Consider the following 24,649-nt stretch of genomic DNA (forward strand, 5'->3'; position numbering starts at 1 on the left):
ATTAGGAAAGGCCTGAATGAACAGAGTGAATGTCTGTTCCTGTTCACGTTATAAAACGGCCAAGACCTCACTGATTGATTAGTGGGTTTGGGGCCCCTGCAGCGGGCTGTTTTGTTTTGTTTTGTTCATAAGAAAATTATCTCCTTTTTCTTTTCACTCGGAATCTCATGAAGTTGATTGCTGTGTGGAGATCCGTTAGTAGCTGCTGGGAAGGCTCCGGCTTACAAACTTGTCTAACTGGCAGCAGATGGCTGCATGCGAAACAAAGACTGACAAGCAGCCTTTGCCAGCAGTTTTACATTTTAGTCTTCGTGTGAATTTGGTCTGAGATGTATAACTTTCTATTAAACGTAACGTGCAGTTTTCAAAACGCGAGGTCAGATCAGTCTCTGAAATGTGAATTCAAATGTATCTCTCACAATCCCGAGGCCTAATTGGCCCTTTCCAGTGCTGCTGGGAACGGCAGTGCCTCTGTGAGAAAGCTGGCCACTGAGTTTCAGGGCTTTTGTTAAGTTCACGTGAAAACACAGCCATTGCTAAATATGAAATTATATAAATTTACAGTTAAATAAGTTATAAGAAAAATGAAGGTAATGTCATCACTTCCTGATTATTTTACAACATTTTGGTGATACTTGTGTTTGTGAGGTTATTCACGTCTTTTTTTTTTTTTTAATGTTTTTATTTATTTCTAGGAGAGAGAGAGAGAGAGAGAGAGAGCTTGAGCAGGGGAGGGTCAGAGAGAGAGAGGGAGCCACAGACTGAAACAGGCCCCAGGCTCTGAGCTGGCAGTCAGCACAGAGCCCGACGCGGGGCTCGAACCCACGAACCGCGAGATCATTACCTAAGCGAAAGTCGGATGCTTAACCGACTAAGCCACCCAGGCGCCCCACACGTCTGTTTTTTCTGTTCTGTGGATGGGCCCTACGGCAGTGTGCCGGTGTCCACAGGTGTGTGCCATACAGTGGTGTGCAGGTGCGTGTGCCTCCGTGGGTGCGCGCTGTATGGCGGTGTGCCAGTGTCCATGGGTACGTGCAATATGGCAGTGTGCCGGTGCGCGTGCCTCCGCAGGTGCGTGCTGTTCGGTAGTGTGCCAGTGTCCACAGGTGTGTGCCGTACAGTGGTGTGCCGGTACGCGTTTCTCCGCAGGTGCGTGCCGTATGACAGTGTGCCAGTGCGCGTGTCTCCTTAGGGGCGTGCTGTACGGTGGTGTGCCGGTGTCCACAGATGCGTGCTGTACGGCGATGTGCCGGTGTCCACAGGTGTGTGCAATATGGAGGTGCACTGGTGTGCGTGTCTCCACAGGTGCATGCTGTACGGCGGTGTGCTGGTGTCCACAGGTGCGTGCCGTACGGCAGTGTGCCAGTGCGTGTGTCTTCACAGGTGTGTGCCGTACGGTAGTGTGCCGGTGTCCACAAGTGAGTGCTGGTGTCCACAGGTGCGTGCCGTACGGCAGTGTGCCAGTGCGTGTGTCTTCACAGGTGTGTGCTGTACGGCAGTGTGCCGGTGTCCACAGGTGCGTGCTGGTGCCCATAGGTGTGTGCCAGTGTCCACAGGTGTGTGCCAGTGTTCACAGGTACGTGCTGTATGGCAGTGCGCCGGTGCACGTGTCCACAAGTGCGTGCTGTATGGTGGTGTGCTGGTGTCCGCAGTTGTGTGCCTTACGGCAGTGTGCCAGTGCTCATGTCTCCACAGGTGTGTGCCGTACGCTAGTGTCCCGGTGTCCACAAGTGAGTGCTGGTGTCCACAGGTTGTGTGCCGTACGGCAGTGTGCCGGTGCACGTGTCTCCTCAGGGGCGTGCCATACGGCGGTGTGCCGGTGCGCCTGTCTCTGCAGGTGCGTGCAGTGTTGGTGGCTTGCAGTCAGCCACCGGCAAAGATTTTCACTCTGGGAATTGGCAAACACAGCCAGTCATCGCATTCCTTACCTGGTTGTGAAGTGTTTGTCAGCACACGACTTACGGTAAAGAGCTAGAAACCATGAAAAGTGTGTTTTTATTATAGGTTTCTACAAGTGCTTCCTGCTTGCACTGAAGATGAGAAACTGCTAATAGATATCATACATTTTTTGAATAAGTTATTGAAGGAACAAAGAAAAAACTCATCAGTAGAGCTTCTAAACTGGCTTCTAGAATTACTTCTTAGACAGGTAAGTGTTATTAAGGAATTGAGTTTTAGGTTTAACAAATGATTTATTTGTAAAAATTAGTAATGCTCTAGAATAAAAAAGTGTGGTTTTTATATAGGCTGTGTCTAGTAAAGTATTTACTTAAAACTTTGGAGTAGAGAAGATTTTCTCCAAGAAGATATATAATTTAGAACCTATAAGGGGAATCGGTAAATATGACTACATAAAAATACCACGTCCGGGAATAAGACAGAAACCCTGTCCTCCTGGAATAGTGGAGTGGAGCACAGATACTCTGCAAAGGGAATGATAAGTGTGATGAGGAAACGTTAAGCAGGCAGAGCTAGGCCAGCCTGGAGGATGCCCAATGGGATCCGGGGGTCAGAGAAGGCCCCGTCGGTGCCCCTCAGAGCACCGAGGTAGCTGTCAGAGTCAGCCATACAGGTACGTAGGGAAGAGTATCTGGCAAGAGTGGAAAAGAAATGCAAAGGCACTTGGCTGTCGGGGTCAGGTTTGAAAAGCAACCGGAGGTCAATGTGGATGTAGCGGGATGAATGAAGAACAGAGGTAGGAGATGAGATCAGAAGGATATTCAGAATCAGGCTCAGGTAGAACCTTGTGGGCTAAGGAGCTTAACCTAAGTGAGAGAGGAAGCTGGTGGAGGGTTTTGAGTGGAAGGGTGGCGGGATGCGACTGAAATTTAAGAAGACCGTGGCAGCAGCTGTCTCCGGGAGCGTGGGTGGCATGATGGAGGCTGGGGGGCCGACAGGAGCCCAGGGGAGGGAGGGTAGCTACTCCCGGGAGTAACAAGGCCATTGGTGGAGGGGGCAGCTCACGCTCGCTCGCTCTCTCTTGCTCTCATACACACATACCTGTAGGACTGTGACTAAACGTGGAAATTATGCTCATGGAATGCTATTTAAATTATAAAAGATGAAAAGCAGAAATAACAAAAGCTAGGAGGTGAAAGGGGTATAGATCAGATGGGAACATAAAGTAAGTCCAAAGTATCATAAACAAGATTCTGTATGTACACGACTCTTAGATTGGATTATATATTATGTTTTTTGATATGCCTGTGTTTTCTGAAGAACTATATTTTAAAATTATTACAGGTTTTTCTTTTAAAAAAATGTTTATTTATTTTAAGAGAGAGAAAGAGTGAGCGAGCATGAGTGGGGAAGGGGCAGAGAGAGAGGGAGAGAGAATCGTAAGCAGGCCCTGCACTGCCAGCCCGGAGCAGCCCTGCATCCACAAGCCGTGAGGTCATGACCTGAGCTGAAGTCAAGAGTTGGGTGCTCAACCAAGAGAGCCACCCAGGCACCCCACGAAGTTTTCTTTAATAAACATTATTTTTAGTATTGGGGGGCCATATTTTCTTTCAGATTACCTTTGTTTTCAATTTGTGTAACTTATGAAAAAACTTATGTCCAGTGGGAGGGCATTATTTTGTTGGCTTCCATGAATGGCAAGAAATGCTTTAAACATAGTTAAAAAGACATGATAAACAGAACAATTTAACACAAGTGACAGATGACGGACTAATTCCTTAAAGTGCATAATTAATAAGTGAAACCTTAATAAGATGATTGAACTTCCAGGGTACATGGATGTCTAAATTTTGCTCTCCTGTTGTGTTCTCGAGGATGATTTCACGGTACCATATTTAATATTTAATGTATTTTGATTTTCTTTCATCATTTAATTGTTAAAAATATTACCAAGGTGTTTGGAGGCAGTTATTTTCTGACCATTTTTAATAAAGCAAAACAGTAAGACCTTATGTCACTATAGTTCCTTGTTCAGCTTTTAGGCACGCTTAAATATTTTAGAGATTGAATATTAAAGTATCATTAGAAGAATCTCTATGAAACTTTTCCTCTGAGTTTTTGAGAAATCAATTTTTGATCTATAAATTTTTTATAACTTCATTATCTTTTTAGTCTTTTTTAAAGAAGAATAATTTCTAAAACAATCTCCTTAGATTGAAGTTCTTGTATTCTGGGAGTTATGGTTGCTTTGGGCTGTGAAAAAAGTAGTTATAATGGGCTTGGGTTTAGCATCTTTTTTTGAAATTCTGTGCAGTAATTGAATGTTTGCTTATTAGATGTTGTACATGGGTTGTACAATAGAAAAATCACTCTGCCTATTAAAATATATTTACCTAAATTAACTCCAACTAAATAGTTAAAACTTAACAATTAAGAGACCCTGAGTGGCTCAGTCAGTTTAGTGCCTGACTTCGGCTCAGGTCATGATCTCACAGTTTGTAGATTCCAGCCCTGCATTGGGCTATGTGCTGACAGCTCAGAGCCTGGAGCCTGCTTCAGATTCTGTGTCTCCCTCTCTCTCTGCCCCTCCCTTGCTTGCTCTCTGTCAAAAATAAATAAAATGTTTAAAAAAAAGTCTCGGGGTGCCTGGGTGGCTCAGTTGGTTGAATGTCTGGCTTCGGCTCTGGTCATGATCTCGCAGTTTGTGGGCTTGAGCCCCTTGTCAGTCTCTGTGCTGACAGCTCAGAGCCTGTAGCCTGCTTCAGATTCTGTATCTCCCTCTCTTTCTGCCTCTCCCTTGCTCATGCTCTCTCTCTCTCTGTCTCAAAAATAAATAAATTAAAAAAATTAAACTGTGTAACAATTGGAATAACGATTTAAAAAAAAAAACATGTAAATTGCTATGAATTTTATAGTATGTCATGACTGCTGATGCATATTTTATAATTTATTGATAGTTTTGAAATTAAAATGAGACTTTTACAAAATTCTGAATGGTTGTACTATAATTTCGATGCAGGCTTAGGAAAGGTTTTTTGGTATAGTTTATTTATTTGACTGTATGGTATCAGAGTGTCTTCAGAAAGCTTTTAGTTTGTCTCATACATTATCATCACTGGTGTGATAAATAATGATAGAGTGAGCAAAAGGTGAGCAAAGTGGACTTAAGCATCCACTGTTAAGAGACTTTGCTCTGTGTCCTGCTATAAGCATGAAATTATTAAGTGTTATGTAAAGATTAATATTCAAAATAAGGGAAACCTGAAAATAGATAGTCAAATACTTTTTATAGTTTCTCGTTTGAAATGGGTAAAATAAGCGAGAGATGATTTAAGAAGGTCAGTAAAATAGCATTTCTAAAGCAATTGTTTTGAATGTATGGACATAACCTGAAGAGGTTTACAAAAGTGGCAGAAACTAGGAAGGTCAGGCAGAGTACCTGAGTCTGTGATCAGGCAGAAGGATGTGAATAGGAAGTGTAAAAAAATCAGCTCATTTACTGAGGGACAACTGAGAACTTTTCTCTTGTGAAAAGTCATCTATGTGTTTTATCAGAATATTCATTTATTACAAACATTTTAGGCACTTTAGTAATTTATGGCATTGCTAATCTACATTTTAACGTAAAGATAATTTTGTTAATGTATAAAAGAACCAAGAAGTGCTGAGTTTGAATACCTTTCTTTTCACAATGCATTTCTTTTTTGAATTTAAATCCAAGTTAGTTAACATACAGTGTAAGAATGATTTCAGGAATAGAATTTAGTGATTCTCTACTTACATGCAACCCCCAGTGCTCATCCCAACAAGTGCCCTCCTTAATGCCCATCACCCATTTAGCCCATCCCCCGACCCACCTCCCCTCCAGCAGCCCTCAGTTTATTCTCTGTAATTAGGATTCTCTTATGGTTTGTCTCCCTCTGTTTTTATCTTATTTTCCTTCCCTTCCCTATGTTCATCTATCTTGTTTCTTAAATTCCACATATGAGTGAAATCATATGGTATTTGTCTTTCTCTGACTGACTTAATTCACTAGCAAAATATACTCTAGTTCCATCCATATTGTTGCAAATGGCAAGATTTCATTCTTTTTGATTGCTGAATAATTAAATTTTTATTTCTTGAAAGTGTATTTATTTTGAGAGCAAGCAGAATGTGTTTTTCTTTTTTGTGGAAGTTTGTAAAAGTGGGGCCATAATTTTTTAGGGGGGAGGCTATTCAGACCCATACAGCACCTGCACCTTTGTGGGCCAACTTCCATGGGCTCATACGCGCTCCGCGTTCATGAAGGGCATTGCCACGTCCTGTTGTTTGTAGGCTGCTGATGGATGGTAAGGTGCATGTGATGAATGGGAAAGAACCATCCTTGTAGAAATTGTTCTTTTTGGAGGTCGCGGTGACAAAGTAATGGCCCATGTACTTGGTTTAAAATTAGGATTGAATACTAATGTCTAAAGACAATATCTTCAGGTATGATTAAATACTTGAGATCAATAGACATCAGTAGCAACTTCTCTCTCTTGTACATGAAAAATGGTAATTCATTCTGTATTTTAGAAGTGATGTTGCTGAAGCTTACTGAATCTTAATATGTAAATTGAAGATGTGTTCTAAAGGGAAAAGGTGTTAGCAGTTATAAGAAGAAACAAATTATGAACAGAATGAGATTTTAGGGAAGAATCTTGGTTTTAGGTATATGCATCCTATAACAATACAGTAACCTATTAGTAGTTTCTACTTTTTGTTTGCATATCAGGATTAATAATTCCTGATAGTAAAATTGTATTTTATTAAGATGGAGTTTGCATTAAAAACAGCTTGTTGGGTATGTGGGTGGCTCAGTCAGTTGAGCGTCCGACTTCAGCTTAGGTCATGATCTTGTGGTTCGTGGGTTCGAGCCCCGCGTGGGGCTCTGTGCTGACAGCTCAGAGCCTGGAGTCTGCTTTGGATTTGGTGTCTCCCTCTCTCTCTCTGCTCCTCCCCCACTCCTGCTCTGTCCCTCTCTGTCTCTCTCAAAAATAAATATTAAAAAAACCCAACTTGTTCATTTTGTCAGTATTTATGAGAGTTGGGGTAAAGGTAAGTGTAATTAAGTCTTTGGTGATTTGGAGCTAAGAATAGTATAGTATATATATTTATTTTTATGATTTTATTAGATGTGTAATTGATTGTTTTATTGCTTTGTAAAACACAGAAGTTGTAGTTATGTTTTATGTAATTTTATTTGATCCAAATGAGGCACTTCTTGTTCAGGATGAAAGGAAAAGCTGGGGGAAAAATGCTGCTTAGGTATGAAACAGAGTAAAGTAAGTTAAAAGAAAACATCTGCTCCCAATACTTTCTTAAAACCCACAGGTGTATTATGTTTTTTAAACGTTTATTTATTTATTTTGAGAGAGAATGTATAAGCTAGGGAGGGGTAGAGAGAGAGGGAGAGAGAGAATCCCAAGCTCAGTGTGGAGCTTGACGTGGGGCTTGATCCCACTACCACGAGATCATGACCTGAGCCGAAATCAAGAGTTGGACGCTTAACTGACCGAGACGCCCAGGAGCCCCTCTCAGTTGTATTATTTATAATTCTGTGTACTTCATTGAAGTGTATGGTACATACTACGTGATATAAACAACTTAGAATTTTCTTCACATTTTTTTCCGTCCAAAGAAGGCAGTTATTTTTTGAGTGCTTTAGGTGAAGGATTTCATAACAGTAGTAATTACATTTTCTCTCTTTTTGTATGTTGTAATATGCAGAATTAATGTGGCATAATACACAGGACAGAATATTAACCATATTTGAAGCTAGATGATTCTCAGGTTGAATCCTTTGTTGGTGTGTATGACTTTGGACAAGTTACTTAACATCTTTATAAATCTCTGTTTGCCCATCTGTAAAATATGAAAATGCACATCTTCTAGCTTAATAAAAAAATTAAATGGAGGAATCTTGTTTTCTTTGATTAATAACTATTCCATCAGTCTTTAATGCTATTGGTTAATTAACGTTTTCTCTTCTTAGTATTATTAAAAATAATCCTGTTACATTTTTTAGTTACTTTTTTTTAAAGTTGGAAAAGAAGAAAAAATTTAAATAATACTAGTTTTATTTGTCAGCCTATCAGATCGGCAAAGACGACAACAGTACCAGTATTCAGCTTTGGCTTGAGTGCTGTGATCTGCTCCCACCCCACTTACTCATGTGTTGGGACACATTTTTCAGAGACAGTTTGGCGGTATATGTTGAAAACATTAAAGCCGTTAAAACTGGTTTGATTTAGTAATATCATAGCTTAGAATTCATACACAGGATATGATCAGAGTTGAACACCCTGCTGCACAGTTCCGTGACATTAGAAATCACTGATGATTTAGTAGTTGGTGTGATAAATCCCTGTGGTTGAATAATAATCATATATTAAAATATTATTTTTGAAGAAATACTGATAACATGTTTATTAATTTTTAAATATTTATTTTTGAGACAGAGAGAGACAGAGTGAGTGGGTGAGGGGCAGAGAGAGAGGGAGACACAGAATCTGAAGTAGGCTCCAGGCTCTGAGCTGTCAGCACAGAGCCTGACATGGGGCTCAAACCCACAAACTGCAAGAGATCATGACCTGAGCCGAAGTTGGATGCTTAACGGACTGAGTGCCCCACAACGTGCCCCAATGTTATGTTTCAAAAGGGGTTACAATAGTGGATTTTTTCACTTGATCTCAGTTTTGTTAAAAATATAGAATTAGAATTCTGTTTATGTTTACACTCCCACAATGAGAATAGTGTACGCCAGTCTCCTCGTAGCGGCTGTCTCTGTGAAGTGATGGCTTTTTTGTTTTTCTCATTGTGCTTCGTTATATTTTCCTCAGTTTTCTATAATAGATGTGCTGCTCTTCTGTTGAGATGACATATGAGCACCTTTTGAGTTCAGAACGTCTGTGCTAATGCACTAGAGTCCCATACCTGCAGGTTAGGTAGTAAAACTCATAGGTAATCCAGAACATGATTTGCAACAAAAGCCTTTCTAGGAAACAACATACAGCTCAATTAGAGAGTAAACATTTTTTTAATATTATTTTTTAGAGTCCAAACCCACTGTTAGACCTGCTGGTTCTGACGGAGTCACAGGCACGAGAGGAAACAGACGACATCCAGACGGCTGTCAGACAACAGCTCCAGAAGGAACTGATTGCACTCTTCAGCACCTTGCTGCTCAGTTTCGTGGCAGTTACCGACAGGTACCACTTGTGTTGTTGAAGGTTTGGGGACATTTATGTAGAAACTAGTTTCCTTTGGATTTCTAAAGAGTCTTACTTTTTACTTGTTTTGAATTGAGGAGGAAAGACTTCAATAATAATCAGTTGTGGTCTATTTGTTTTGATTTCAATGAAGTCTCTTGTATAGCTTGATTGTAATTTCACACACACACACACACACACACACACACAGTATTTTACTGTCTTTAGGTTTTAGTTCTTGGTCCTCTCTTAATTCTCTATGCATTTATCTAAGCATTTCTATAACTTTATGACTTTTTTTATTACCTAGATGATTTTCAAATGTGTGTCTATAATTCTGACTTAAAATTTTTTGTAATTAGATAAAATTTTCTATTTTAACCATTTTAAAGTATACAATTGAATTGTTTTAGTATGTGTACAATGCTGTTCAACTGCCACCATTCAATGCCAGAACATTTTCATTACTCTGAAAAGAAAATTGTACCCTTATCCAAGCCTGTGGCAACCAACCACTAATTTTCGTGTCTCTGGGAATTTACTTATTCTGGACATTTTATGTAAATGGAATCAGATACATGTGATCTTTTGTGTCTGATTTCACATCACGCTTTCAGAGTCTATCCATATTCCAGCACATATCAGTGCTCATTGCTTCCTATGACTGAACAATAGTCCATGTACAGATAGACCACATTTTGTTTATCTGGTGGTGGACATTGAGTTGTTTCTATGTTTGATTATTGTAAATAATGCAGCTTTGAACATTTATATACAAGTTTTTGTGTGAATGCATGTTTTTAGTTCCCCGGTTTACACCTATGACTGGAGTTGCTGGCTCATGTTGTTACTCTGTGATTATTTTTTTGAGGAAGTGCCAAACTCTTTTCCATAGCTGCTACACCATTGTACATTCCCACTAGGAATGTGTGAATGTTCTCATTTCTCTACGTCCTCCCTAACACTTCTTATAATGACCATCCTAGCGGTATAAACTGGGATTATTTTGGTTTTGATTCCATTTCCCTAATGATAATGATCTTGAGCATCTTTTCCTGTGCTTATTGGTTATTTGTATTGGAAATTATTTTGTATTTATTGGTTATTGTATTGGAAAAATATGTATTCAAGTGTTTTGCCTAATTTTGCATTGGGTTTTTGTTATTGTTGAGCTGTCTTTATATATTCTGGACATCAATATTGTATCAAATATGATTTGCAAAATTTTCTTCCATTCTGTGGGTTATGTTTTCACTTTTTGGATAGTGTCCTTTGATGTATAAAAGTTTTTTATTTCATGAGGTCTTCCTATGCTGAGATTCCACATCTCTGCTAGAGAGAAAGACTTGATCCCTATACATGACATTTGAAACAAACTAACATGTCAAATAGCCCTAATTCAGTTCAACACCTGACTAGATCTCTGAAGTCATCCCCTAACCGAAATCTTGTGACCAAATAATTTCTATGAGAAACTGTTATGTACTCTACCCTCAATAGCTTTTTTTAAAAAAAATATTTTATTTTTAAGTAATCTTTATACCCAGTGTGGGGCTCAAACTCACAACCCTGAGATCAAGAGTCACGTGCTCTACCAACTGAGCCAGCCAGGCCCCCCCCCCCCCCAATAGCTTTTGGATACAAGTGTTCTATATAGAATCACAAATGAAGAGAACTATAAAGAAGTAGGAAAATGTCTCCTGTAGTTCAGAGAAAAATATCATTGGAAATAGACCCACAAATGTCAACTGTTACAGGAACTTTAAAACTATTATAATATTTTATTTTTTAAAGTTTACTCATTTTGAGAGGGAGAGAGTGAGTGGGGAGGGACAGAAAGGGAGGAAGGAGAATCTCAAGCAGGCCCTGCACCGTCAGCACAGAGCCTGACATGGGGCTTGAACTCATGAACCATGAGATCATGACCTGAGCTGAAATCAAGAATTGGATACTTAAGCAACTGAGCTAACCAGACACCCCTAAATAATATTTTAAATATAAATCTAATAGATATTAGATGAAAAGATAAGTAATATTGGTAAAAATATGGAGAATATCAATAGCAGAGAAATGGAGACTATAGTTTCTAAAGTAAAGAACTCATTGCAGGGGCTTAATAGTGGGCTAGACACAGTATAAAAGAGGATTAGTAAATTTAGAATACAGGTCAATAAAAATTTCACTAGAGAGGGTCACTTAGGAGCCTTCTGAGGTGATGAGAATGTTTTATATGTTGTTATGCTTCATGGTTACATGATTATATACATATGTAAATCATGTTGTAGTGTATATATAAGATATGTGAGTTTCACGGCATGCATTTATGCCTCCTTAAAGTACTGAAAACAAAAACAGTGAGTCTATTGATAGTAGGTTCTGTGCATCTAGACCTATAATGTGTATAGACTCTCCTGGGGGTTTGTTAAAATATTAACATCAGTAGCTCAGGTTTTGCATATGAAGTGCCATAGGTAGTCCCTGGACTAGACTTTGAGAAGTAGTGCTATGGACTGTTCGCGGGATGTTGAGAGGAACTTGCATAGTTATGAGACAAACTGGGTGCAGAGCTTGGGGAACGTTCACTGGGACTAGGAGAGGGAACTGGTGGCCGATGTGCTAGGTTGAACTGAGCTTGGTTAGATATTTGCAGATGCACTATTTCCTTCGGTGGTGTAGTTTTCTTTTGGAGGAGTTGAGGTAAGAGGGACAGAAAATAAGGATGACTCGTATGTTGGGGCGCCTGGGTGGCTTAGTCGGTTAAGCGTCCAACTTTCGCTTAGGTCATCGTGTTCTCGCGGTTCGTGGGTTCGAGCCCTGCGTTGGGCTCTGTGCTGACTGCCAGCTCAGAGCCTGGAGCCTATTTTGGAGTCTGTATCTCCCTCTCTCTCTGACCCTCCCCTGCTCACCCTGTCGCTCTCTCTCCTAGAAAAGAAAAAAGAAAAAAAAAAAAAGAAAGAATGACTCGTATGTTAATTTAAAGAACATTAAAGAACAGAAGAATATTTTTAATACTATTTTTAGTACTATTAATTAGATTAGTTGCTTTTTGAACAACACAGATTTGAACTATGTGGATCTACTTATACAGGATGTTTTTTGAAAAAATACAATATAGTACTTTTATGATTTTCTTGATAATATTTTCCTTTCCTGGGATGAATGACTGCCTCAGTCAGTAGAGCATGAAACTCTTGATCTCAGGGTTGTGAATTCAGGCCCCATGTTAGGCATAGAGCTTACTTAAAAAAATAATATTCTCCTTCCTCTAGTTTGCCTTATTGTAAGAAAACAGTATATTATAACATAAAACATACAAAATATGTGTTAGTTGACTGCTTTATGTTATCAGTAAGGCTTCCGGTCAACAGTAGGCTATTATTACTTGAGTTTTTGGAGAGGATTTTTGACTGCACGTGGGGTTAGTGCCTCTAACCCCACATTGTTCACAGGTAAGCTGTACTTTGTTGTTGACCTGTGAGAAATATGAATTTATACAAATAACTTTTAGGCTTTGTTGCAAGTTCTGTGTGTTTCTAAAACTTTAAAAGCAGTTGGATGTTAGGTATATAAAAATTAGGATCTTTAAAAATCATTCAACTCTAAACTCATGATACTGTAATTCAACTACACATGTACAGTACTCTAATACTGCAATACATAAAAACATAGTAGATTGTCAGTTTTGGAGTCTAAAAATTTGTAAAACTGAGTTGATTTCAGATTTTATTCAGTGCTTTGCTACACACTGTTGTTACTTCTCCCAGGAATTTCATCTTTGGCTCCAGGCTCGCCTATCAGTGTCAGGGATTTTGTTTCCTAATAAAAAATGTTCTCTTGATTGTTTCATTTAAATTATGTGTCAAACTCATTAAAACTTTTTATTTTAGCTTTCTGGAGAAAACAGTTTCAGCTTATTAAAAATTCAATTTTTGAGTGATGCCAGATGATTGAAAGTATAGGTTTAATATATGCCAATTTAACTCCTTTAAAGTATGAATTTAATTTTCCATTCCAACTTTTGGGTTTATTTTTGAGTGCTAATAGCAATATACATTTACCTCTCTTTTGATGTAATTGTTACTGGTCTTTTACATCATATTTTAACTATGTTTTCCTTGAAAAGTCTTGTTTTGAGAACCCTATTTCTCCTCGTTCATTTTTTTCTGACATACGAAGTTGTTGTAACCTCTGCCATCAGTAAGTTAACCCAGTAGCCCGTCACACTTGTTTTCTTGTTGATTATTTTCTTCCTTCCTTTACATACACAGGAAATGCTTGGAACTTCATTACGTTTTCCAGACGCAGCTGGCTCTGAGGCTGCTTCAGAGCCTGAGAGTCACCGATGCACCTCACTTCTACGGCCTGCCTTCCCTCGAGAGGACCTTACGAGGCATGGCTCACCTTACCGCGTCTCCAGGATGGAGCACACACTCTCCTCGCACAGAGCCACTTGAAATTTGTGGCAAGTACTTGTCAGGTCTTCTTGAAGTAAGTAAACATCACCAATGACTATAGCAATAGCAGCAGCCCCAAAGTATAGCTATTTACTATTTATTGATCACTCCCTTTGTGCCACGCACGGTGTTAAGTGCATTCTGTGTATCACTGTATTTAATGTAGATTATTATGCAGTATTCATATGACTCATCATCATGTGTTAAGTGCTTTAATAATTTTTATTAATAAATATGTAAAATCACTTTTAGAGTACACTGATTTTCAAGAAGAAGAAACTAAGGCTTCCATTTAAGTCCCCTCATTAAGGTAATATATTCACTTATGGGCTTTATCCTTTTTACCTGTGAAACGCGGCACGTCTGTGCAGAACACGCAGGGGCTGCGGGGCTCAGGCAGCGCCCGGTGAGCCTGCCTGATGTGGGCGTTGCCAGCGCCAGGGAGTATCAGCCCCTTCCAGCTCTGCTCCTCTCCTGAAAGGTGGCTGTTACTTGGAGTCTATGGTAATCATTCTTTACATTTCTGGTAGTCTTACCACTGAATTATGTGTTCATTTTTAGAACCATTCCTGATTTTGTAAGTTCTGTAAAATGGAATCACATGGCTGCTTTCTGCCATCATTACGCTTCTGAGACTTGGTCTTCCTGCCTCCTGTAGGCAGAGTTAGTTTCCTTTTGTCTGGTGTCCACTGCACTATGTTGAAAGACATTGGGGTTTTCTTATTCTAATTTAGAGCAATTTTGGATCCTACTTCAATGAATATTCTTGTCAGTGAAAATGAATTTTTGAATTTTCTTTTTTTACAAATAGTTTATTGTCAGGTTGGTTTCCATATAACACCCCGTGCTCATCCCCACAAGTGCCCTCCTCCATGCCCATCTCCCACCTCCTCCCCACACCCATGAGTCCTCAGTTTTTGTCAGCATTCAAGAGTCTCTCATGGTTTACCTCTCCCCCTTTCCCCCACTATTTCTCCTCTTCTTCTCCCCCATTGTCCTCCGTTAAGTTCCTCCTAATCTTCCTATACGTGCAAACATGATATTTGTGCTTCTCTCCCTGACTTATTTCACTCAGCATAACACCCTCAAGGTCCATCCATGTTGCTACACTTGGCCAGATTTCATTCTTTCTCATTGCCATGGAGTATTCCATGGTATAGATAAACCACATCTTCTTGATCCATTTGTCCATTGATGGACACTTAGGCTCTTTCCATGTTTTGGCTATTGTTGAGAGTGCTGCTATGAACATTGGGGTACTTGTGCTCCTATACCTCAGCATTTCTATATCCCTTGGGTAAATAGGGATTGCTATTTACAGTGCTATTGCTGGGTCATAGGGGAGTTCTATTGTTAATTTTTTGAGGAACCTCCACACTGTTTTCCAGAGGGGCTGTACCAGTTTACATTCCCACCAACAGTGTAGGAGGGTGCCCGTTTCTCTACATCCTCGCCAGCATCTCGTGTTCTCTGATTTGCTCCTTTTAGCCACTCTGACTGGCGTGAGGTGGTATCTCAGTGTGGTTTTCATTTGTATTTCCCTGATGAGGAGGGATGCTGAGCATCGTTTCATGTGTCTGTTGGCCATCTGGATGTCTTCTTTGGAGAAGTATCTCTTCGTATCTTCTGCCCATTTCTTTACTGGGTTGTTTGTTTTTCGGGTGTGGAGGTTGGTGAGTTCCTTATAGATTCTGGATATCAATCCTTTATCTGATATGTCATTTGCAACTATCTTTTCCCATTCCGTTGGTTGCCTGTTAGTTTTGTGGATTGTTTCCTTTGCCGTGCAAAAGCTTTTAATCTTGATGAGGTCCCAATCGTTAATTTTTGCTCTTGCTTCCCTTGCTTTGGGGGATGTGTCAAGTAAGAAGTTGCTGCGGTGGAGGTCAAAGAGGTTGTTTCCTGCTTTCTTCTCTAGCGTTTTGATGGTTTCCTGTCTCACATTCAGGTCCTTTATCCATTTTGAGTTTATTTTTGTGCATGGTGTGAGAAATTGATCTAGTTTCATTCTTCTGCATGTTGCTGTCCAGTTCTCCCAACACCATCTGTTAAAAAGGCTGTCTTTTTTCCATTGGATATTCTTTCCTGCTTTGTCAAAGATCAGTTGGCTGTATACTTTTGGGTCCACTTCTGAGTTCTCATTTCTGTTCCATTGGTCTATGTGTCTGTCATTATCGAGACAGTATGATATTGGCACAAAAACAGCTTTGTAGTAGAGGTTAAAGTCTGGGGTGGTGATACCTCCCATTTTGGTTTTCTTTTTCAGTATTACTTTGGCTATTTGGGGTCTTTTGTGGTTCCATACAAATTTTAGGATAGTTTGCTCCAGCTTTGAGAAGTATGCTGGTGCAATTTTGATTGGAATTGCATTGAATGTGTAGATTGCTTTGGGTAGTAATGACATTTTAAACTATATTTATTCTTCCTATCCATGAGCATGGGATGTTTTTCCAATTCTTTGTGTCTTCTTCAATTTCCTTTATAAGTTTTCTATAGTTTTCATCATACAGATCTCTTGTACCCTTGGTTAGGTTTATTCCTAGGTATTTTATTGTTTTTTGTGCAATTGTGAATGGGATCAGCTTCTTGATTTCTCTTTCTGTTGCTTCATTGTTGGTGTATAAAAATGCAACCGATTTCTGTACATTGATTTTGTACCCTGCAACTTAGCTGAATTCTTGGATCAAATCAAGTAAGCTTCTGGTGGAGACTGTTGGATTTTCTATGTAGAGTATCATGTCGTCTGCAAAAAGTGAAAGTTTGACTTCCTCTTTGCCAATTCTGATGCCTTTGATTTCCTTTTGTTGTCTGATGGCTGACGCTAGGATTTCCAGCACTATGTTAAACAGCAGTGGTCAGAGTGGACATCCCTGTCGTGTTCCTGATTTCAGGGGGAAAGCTCTCAGTTTTTCCCTGTTGAGGATGATGTTAGCTGAAGGCTTGTCATAGATGGCTTTGATGATGTTTAAGTAGGTTCCTTCTATCCCGACTTTCTCTAGAGTCTTTAGTAAGAAGGGATGCTGTGTTTTGTCAAATGCTTTTTCTGCATCTATTGACAGGATCATCATTTTCTTGTGTTGATGTGATGTATCACATTGATTGATTTGCGATGTTGAACCAGCCCTGTAACCCAGGAATGAATCCCACTTGATCTTAGTGGATAATTCTTTTTACGTGCTGTTGAATTCGATTTGCAAGGATCTTGCTGAGGGTTTTTGCATTCGTATTCATCAAGGATATTGGCCTGTAGTTCTCTTTTTTTGCTGGATCTCTGTCTGGCTTGGGAATCAGAGTGATGCTGGCTTCATAAAATGAGTCTGGGAGTTTTTCTTTCTATTTTTTGGAACAGCTTGAGAAGAATTGGTATTAGTTCTGTTTTAAACGTCTGGTAGAATTCCCCGGGGAAGCCATCTGGTCCAGGGCTCTTATTTGTTGGGAGATTTTTGATCACTGATTCGATTTCTTCACTTGTTATGGGTCTGTTCAGATTTTCTATCTGTTCCCGTGTGAATTTTGGTAGTGGGTGTGCGTTTAGGAATTTGTCCATTTCTTCTAAGTTGTCCAATTTGTTGGCATATAGTTTTTCATAGTATTCTCTGATAATTGCCTGTATTTCTGAGGGGTTGGTTTTAATAATTCCATTTTCATTCATGATTTTGTCTATTTGGGTGCTCTCTTCTTTTTGAGAAGCCTGGCTAGAGGCTTGTCAATTTTGTTTACTTTTTCAAAAAACCAACTCTTGGTTTCATTGATCTGTTCAATTATTTCTTTGGTCTCTATGTTGTTTATTTCTGCACTGATTTTTACAATTTCTCATCTTCTACTAGGTTTAGGGCATTCTTGTTGCTCTGACTCTAGTTCCTTTAGGCGAGCTGTTAGATTTTGGACTCGCACTTTTTCTAGTTTCTTGAAATAGGCCTGGAGTGCAATGTACTTTCCTCTTAGGACTGCCTTTGCCGAATCCCATAGATTTTGGATTGTTGTGTTTTCATTTTCGTTTGTTTCCATATATTTTTTAATTTCATCTCTAATTGCCTGATTGGCCCATTCATTCTTTAGTAGGGTGGTCTTTAACCTCCATGTTTTTGGGGGTTTTCCAGACTTCTTCCTGTGATTGATTTCAAGTTTCAAAGCATTTTGATCGGACAGTGTGCATGGTATGATCTCAATTCTTTTATATTTATTGAGGGCTGCTTTATGTCCCAGTATGTGATCTGTCTTGGAGAATGAGCACTTGAGAAGAAAGTAAATTCCCTGGCCTCAGGATGTAGAGTTCTAAATATATCCGTCAGATCCATCTGGTCCAAAGTGTCTTTCAAGTCCATTATTTCTTTAGTGATTTTCTGTCTGGTTGACCTATCCATTGCTATAACTGGAGTATTGAAGTCCCCTGCTATCAGCTCATTCTTATCTATGAGCCTGTTTCTCTTTGTGATTAATTGTTTTATATATTTAGGTGCTCCCATATTCGGTGCATACACATTTATGATTGTTAGTTCTTCCTGATGGGTAGACCCTTTAACTATTACGTAATGCCCTTCTTCATCTCTTGTTATTGTCTTTAATTTAAAGTCCAATTTGTCTGATGTAAGTATCGCTACTCCGGCTTTCTTTTGATTTCCTGTAGCATGCTGTATATTTCTCCATCCCCTTACTTTTAATCTGAAGGTATCTTCCAGTCTAAAATGAGTTTCTTGCACACAGCCTATAGATGGATTTTGTTTTTTTATCCAATCTGCTACCCTATGTGTTTTGATTGGAGCAGTCAGCCCATTTACATTCAGTGTTATTATTGAGATATGTGGGTTTAGAGTCTTTGTGTCCTTTGTGGAGTTCATGCTTGTGGTGGTGTCTCTGGTATCTTTTTTCCTGCAACCTTTCCTTCAGAGCATCCCTCTCAGGATTTCTTGTAGGGCTGGCTTAGTGGTGACTAATTCTCTCAATTTCTGCTTATTTGGAAAGATTTTTATCTCTCCTTCTATTTTGAATGATAGGCTTGCTGGGTAGAGGATTCTTGGCTGCATATTTTTTCTGTTCATCACACTGAAGATCTCCTGCCATTCCTTTCTGGCCTGCCAAGTTTCAGTAGATAGGTCTGTCACCACTCTGATAGGTTTGCCTTTGTATGTTAGGGCCCTTTTCTCCCTAGCTGCTTTCAAAATTTTCTCTTTGTCCTTATATTTTGCCATTTTTACTATGATATGCCTTGCAGAAGGTCGATTCAAATTACGTCTGAGGGGGGTCCTCTGAGCCTCTTGTATTTCAACATTTACTTCTTTTCCCAGGTCGGGGAAGTTCTCTGCTATAATTTGTTCCAGGACTCCTTCAGCACCTTTCCCCCTCTCTTCCTTTTCTGGGATTCCTATGATATGGATATTGTTGTGTTTGACTGTGTCGCTGTGCTCTCGAACTCTTCTTTCATGTTCCTAGATCAGTTTGTCTCTTTTTTTGTCAGCTTCTTGTTTTTCTATATAGGTGTCTTCTAAATCACTTATTCTCCTTTCTGCCTATTCAATCTGTGCTTTGGAGGCCTCTAATTTACTATGTATCTCATTTATCGCATTTTTTAATTCTTCATGTCTATTTATGTCCTCCATTTTGTCTGTAGCCATAGTTTTTTTTTGATGTCCCTTATGTTTTTTTCAAGCCCAGCTATTAATTTTATGATTATTAATCTAAAGTCTTGTTCATTTATGCTGCTTATATCTGTTTTGAGCAGTTCATTAGCTGTCAGTTCTTCTGGGAGTTTCTTTGGGGGAGAGCTTTTTCGTTTCGTCATTTTAGTTAGTTTTCTGGCTGTTAGTTTTTAAGACCTGTTATGCTCTCTGCTCCTGTGAGCGCTGCTGTATCCAGGAATACTCTTTGTCCAGGGCCTATCCTTTCAGAGAGTGTTTTTTGAATGGTATCTCTTTGTCTCTCTTGTTGAGAGCTTGGTTATTTTATTTTCCTACTCGTAGTGATATCTGGGCTTGTCCACCATGTGTATTTGGCTTGTTTCTTGAGGTAGCCGTTAGAAGGCTTTCTCAGTGGATCCTGTGTCGTTTTTCTCCCAATCTTTGGGTTTGGTACTGTTTCCTATGGCTTCAGATCTTTTCCGTGTGATGCATGGGCGCGAGTGCAGGTACGGAGCTCCCTTCTTCTCCGCCATCTTGCCCCTCCCCCTGATATTTTTTAACTATTGTTGAATATGTAGAAACGTACTCAGTTTTTATATGTAAACCATATACCCAACAATCCTTGTTTCCAAACTCAAAGGAAAAGACCTTTAATTTTTCACCTTTCACTATTGTTTTTGGTAGTTTTTTCAATTAAAGAAAAATAAGGTTTCTTCTACTCTTGCTTTATGAGATATTTTTAAAAAATCATAAATGTATAATGCTTTTTCTGTATCTTTTAAGATCAACATAATTTTTTTGCCTGTATTCCATTAAGGTGATGGATTAGATTGATCCATTTAAAAATTTTGAACATCATTGCATTTCTGGTAGAGTTTCAACTTAGGTTGTGATATATTATTCCTCAGATTTAGTTTGTTAATGTTTTTGGAATTCTACCAATTTTTTTATGCAGAAAATGGTTTTAGAATGCTTCTGTCTTCTTTCTCAGGAAACTTTTGTCAGGTTTTAATATCAAAATTAATCCACCTTTATATGTATAAATTATTTTTATGTAACTCTTTTTTCCCTTAGAAATAATTGCTGGGAATTGCTGGTATTTATTCCATAAGTGTAGGATTTGATGAGGAAGCAGTTCAGACCTGGAGTTTTCTTTTGGGGAAGATTGTAAATGAATTGAATTTTTTAAACCTAGAATTTTGAGATTTTTAATTTTTTGTTTAAGTTATGTTTTTCTAGAATTTTATCTAATGTTTTGAATTCATAGCCCTAAGATTATTCATCAGATCATCTTATTCTTTAAATTTCAGATCGAGATACCCCATTTCATTCGAGGTATTAAATTACTCCTTTCCTCTAGTTTTCTCAATTGTTCCTACTAGCTGTTTGTGTGTTTTATTATTATCATTCTTTTCAAAGCATGAAACTTTGGCTTTGGTGATCTTCCCTTTAATGCTTTCCCCCACTTTATTTCCCCCACTTTATCCTTTTGTTTTAATTTATGGCTTTTATGTGGTAGTTTTATTTCACTGAGTTTTAAAAAGCTATTCTCAAGTATTTTTAGCTCTAATTACTTTCTAGGCATGGCCTTAACGTTATTTCACACATTCTGATAACACCCCATTTTTATCATTTAGGTCAGTATAGTATTAGTATGATATAGCAAATACAGCAATGGCATAGCTCCACATAGTCCTGTTAGAGAAGGGCCTCACCAGGCTCCCTGACAGCCTTGCACTTGTTGCATGTAGTCCATGAGGCCAGGCTCAGCCGCAGCTTATCTCAGTCTTGCAGAACTTCCTGTGGTCTTTCTGGAACATGAGGACTTGTGAGGAACTGCTACAGGACTATTTCTTACTGGCCTCAGTCTTCCTAGGATGTCTGGCGCGAGCCTGTTTCTTCCTGCCTCCTGGGTTCTGATGAGTGAAGCTTTCTGCCTCAGTTCCCTTGGAGTCGGGCTGCAGGCCGTAAGCACCTCGGCCGCGGCGGGGCTATACTGTCTACACTGCCGTCTTCTGGCCCCTCTGTGTCAGTGGCACCCTGCAAGGGAGCCTGGGAGGTGCCACCTTTGGCTTCTATTGCTTTTGCTTTTAATATAAGTAATAATGTGTCTGAATCTAAAAACAGCTTATTATTTCCTTATTGAGCAAATCTGTCAGCAGTGCTTATCTTGAAAGGTTCAGTAATAGCTGAGGTTGAATGGTAGTCAGAGGCAGGCTCCTTACCTGTATTAGGACGTCAGCAAAGGCTCTTGGAGGAGGCAGTGTTAGATTTTCAGAGATGATTGGGCCGATCGATGTCATGGGCATTCTAGACATGGGATGCTTGACCAACTTGTATCCATAACTTCCTATTTCTTTTCTTCTTCTTCTTCTTTTTTTTTTTTTTTGGAAAGCACTTGTCAGTATTTAATGAACCTCCCTCCACGTGGCTTCAAGCTACCAGGACACTAGCTCCCTGCTCACCCTTCATCTCCTCCTCAGCTCTTCTGCTGAAGAACTTGGCCTCACGCTGACAGGCTGTTTGGGGACCTTACCCTTTCCCCGAACTTCGCAGCAGCCTGATCGTACCACATGTGTTGGGGGCAGCTCCGGTCTTGTTCGGGGCAGCATTTACCCGTGTCTGCTTGCTGACCCACGTCCACAGTTTATCGGGGTTGACGTGGGCCAGAGGCTCTGGTTCATCTGCAGTGATGATGCCTCGTTCCAGCCGAATGCTTGTGGACGCTGATGCTGTGGCGGTGCCACCAGCATTCCCCCACCTCCGGGCACCTCCGGTGCCTGCTGATGCCACTGTGGTCCCGGCTCACGTGGCCCCAGCGTTTCCGGGTCTCCCCCAGTCTGCGTGGCCTGTCGCGGGCCCAGACGACAGAGCTCCGTTCCTCTTTATGCTGTGTGCTCACACCTGCAGGCACGCCGAGGCCCTTCTCCCAGATTAGCCTTTCAACCCAAAGCTCTTTATCATAAAGGAGTTTTGTAATCTTGCATTTTGAATCTTACATCAGTTTTATTTTTTTCCCACATCTCTGAAGTTTCAGTTTTATTTGGCTCATTTCACTAAGTAAAACTTAAAAAGTCTATTTCTTTATATAATTTCTTCTCTTTTTTGGATGGCAATCTGTGTATAGAGTTTAAGATCTCACTTATTCATTTACCTTCCTTTAGGAAGTCTTTTCTTTAAAAAAATTTTTTTTAATGTTTATTATTTTTAAGAGAGTGAGAGAGAGACAGAGAGCAAGCAGGGAAGGGGCAGAGAGAGAGGGAGACACAGAATCTGAAGCAGTCTCCAGGCTCCGAGCTGTCAGCACAGAGCCCAATGTGGGGCTCGAACATATCAACTGCAAGATCATGACCTAAGCTGAAGTAGGCCACCCAAACAACTAAGCCACCCAGGCGCTCCAGGAAATCTTTTCTTTGAGACATACACACTCAGGGAAGAACGACTGACTGGTCTCTTCCTAGATTGTATACCTGTAGCAGTTTATATATACCGTTATTATGGTGCTTAAGACCTTGTATTTCTGTTTTGTTTTATGCGTTCATCTGTTATTACACTGTAAGCTTGTGGGAATCATCTTTGGATCTTTTCCACTAACCCATAGCTCCTCATTATCCTAACATAGTGATTTGCACATATGGTTGAAATAATGACTAATTTAATTTATATGTATCTTATATGTGATTTTAAATTAGAATACAGTTGGAATAATATTAAAAATGTGACATAATATAAATGATGTGTGTTTAATTTTTGTGCTTTCATCATTAAATCATGCTTTAGGTGATGTTTGTATATTGAGCTGTAAACCATGCTTCAGATGATGTTACCTAGAACTTTTCCCAAAAGTACATCTTGTTTTGTTAAAGAATTCAAAATCCTAAATACTCTCAGCTCTACTATAAAATTTAATATGAATTTGAATGTAGCTGTTTTAATCAAATAAACTTTTTTTCTGGGATAATTATAAATACTGAAAAAGTGCACATTGTCAGTATATTAATTAGTTATTCCACCCTTCACGTTGTCCATATCACAGAATTTGTATATTCATACAGAAATGTGTGAATTTTTAGAACACTTATGTTAGCTTAAAGACCTTACTGTAATATTTTTTAAAAAGCCAGATCCTCTAATGTGTTTAAAATATAATTCAATATACAAGTACTTAATTTATAGCATTATGTGTAATGTGATATGTATATACTCCATTTATAAACCTTTTGGAACTCATCTTCTCTAATGAGTTCACAATGAAGTGACTTATCTGTTTTAGATCAGGGATATGTGAGGGTCGACTACAGTGGAAGAAGTTAGGTGTTAACATTGTATTTGGAAACTATTGGGAGTGCTTTTGTTTTTAAAATTGTGTAGGAGGAGAGGCTTCAGATCACAGGTTGTGTTTCAAATACCAGAAATTAAAAGGAGCCTCCTACGGTATTGGAGAACAAAAGGACTTCTTAGTTCTAGGTGAGAAATTGAGGTAAAAAGGCAGTGCCATTGTAAGTTCGGTTGTCTTTCAGCACAATGTATAGCTCAGGAGTAGATAAAAAAAAGTACAATCCTGTTTTAGAATGTTTCCCAGTTAAGAAAACCTTGGTTAACAAATCTTGATGTGGTATAAACAGCAGAGTATACTTCATGTTCTACACGTCTTGGGGAGAAAATCTCTGTCTTCACATTAAGTGACAGGAAAATAATATGAAGGAATCTGTCACTGTTGTTAGACATTGTGGCAGAGTCCGATTAAATCTTACTTGGGGCCTTTTGCATAGTTACATAATTAGTAAACATTTAGATTTATTTATTTTACTACCGAAGAATCAAGGCTTATTATGTGACATCGAAACAAAGTCACTGTTGGTCCACGATTGATTTGCTTTATAGTTTCTCACTGAAGTGGCTCCTTGTCAGAAGGGAGCTGTATTTCTAATTACAGGTGTTTTGTTTTGCATAGTGAAATTAGAATGGGAATATTTGTTTTTCATGGTTTTGACATGAGGCTTTTAAACTAAGCATGATACATTATGATAGGTAAGTAAACTGTGATAATTAAATCCTTAAAACCAGGCAGATGGAGTCTAAATCCACAGATCTGACCAAAAGATCAGATTGAAAGGAAATAATCCCAAAGTCCTTGGCTTTTCCCTTATTGGCTGGGCATGAAACCATCACACTACAGCTGTGTCCAGTGACTTCGCAGAGGATAAGAAGGACTCGATCATTCAAGTGTCTTATTCCTAAGATAGTCCCTTATAGCTTTAAATTTTATATTATGAAAACTTTCAAACATACACACATGAGGAGGGAATAGGAGAGCAGAGCCTGTCGCCTATCGTTTTAGCTCCTGGACCATCTCAGGTTATTTCTCAGACATAATATATAGTTATTGGTTTATGAAAATTCTAATGTAGCATACAAATCCCAAATTATCTATGACTAAACTACTCTT

General features: G+C 39.2%; 1 protein-coding gene across 3 annotated transcripts in view; it reads left to right on the forward strand.

Annotated features, from left to right (window-relative positions):
- Positions 1-24,649, forward strand: part of RTTN (rotatin) — a 163,405-nt gene that overhangs the window by 63,310 nt on the left and 75,446 nt on the right. For all 3 annotated transcript variants that reach the window (XM_039251940.1, XM_039251941.1, XM_039251942.1), the window contains exons 26-28: positions 2,005-2,149; positions 8,977-9,131; positions 13,400-13,619. In XM_039251940.1, coding sequence (XP_039107871.1) covers positions 2,005-2,149; positions 8,977-9,131; positions 13,400-13,619 — 520 coding nt within the window. The remainder of the gene's footprint in view (positions 1-2,004; positions 2,150-8,976; positions 9,132-13,399; positions 13,620-24,649) is intronic.

Source organism: Hyaena hyaena, unplaced genomic scaffold (genome assembly GCF_003009895.1).
Source record: "Hyaena hyaena isolate Hyena2069 unplaced genomic scaffold, ASM300989v1 scaffold_404, whole genome shotgun sequence".
NCBI classification, from domain to species: Eukaryota; Metazoa; Chordata; class Mammalia; order Carnivora; family Hyaenidae; genus Hyaena; species Hyaena hyaena.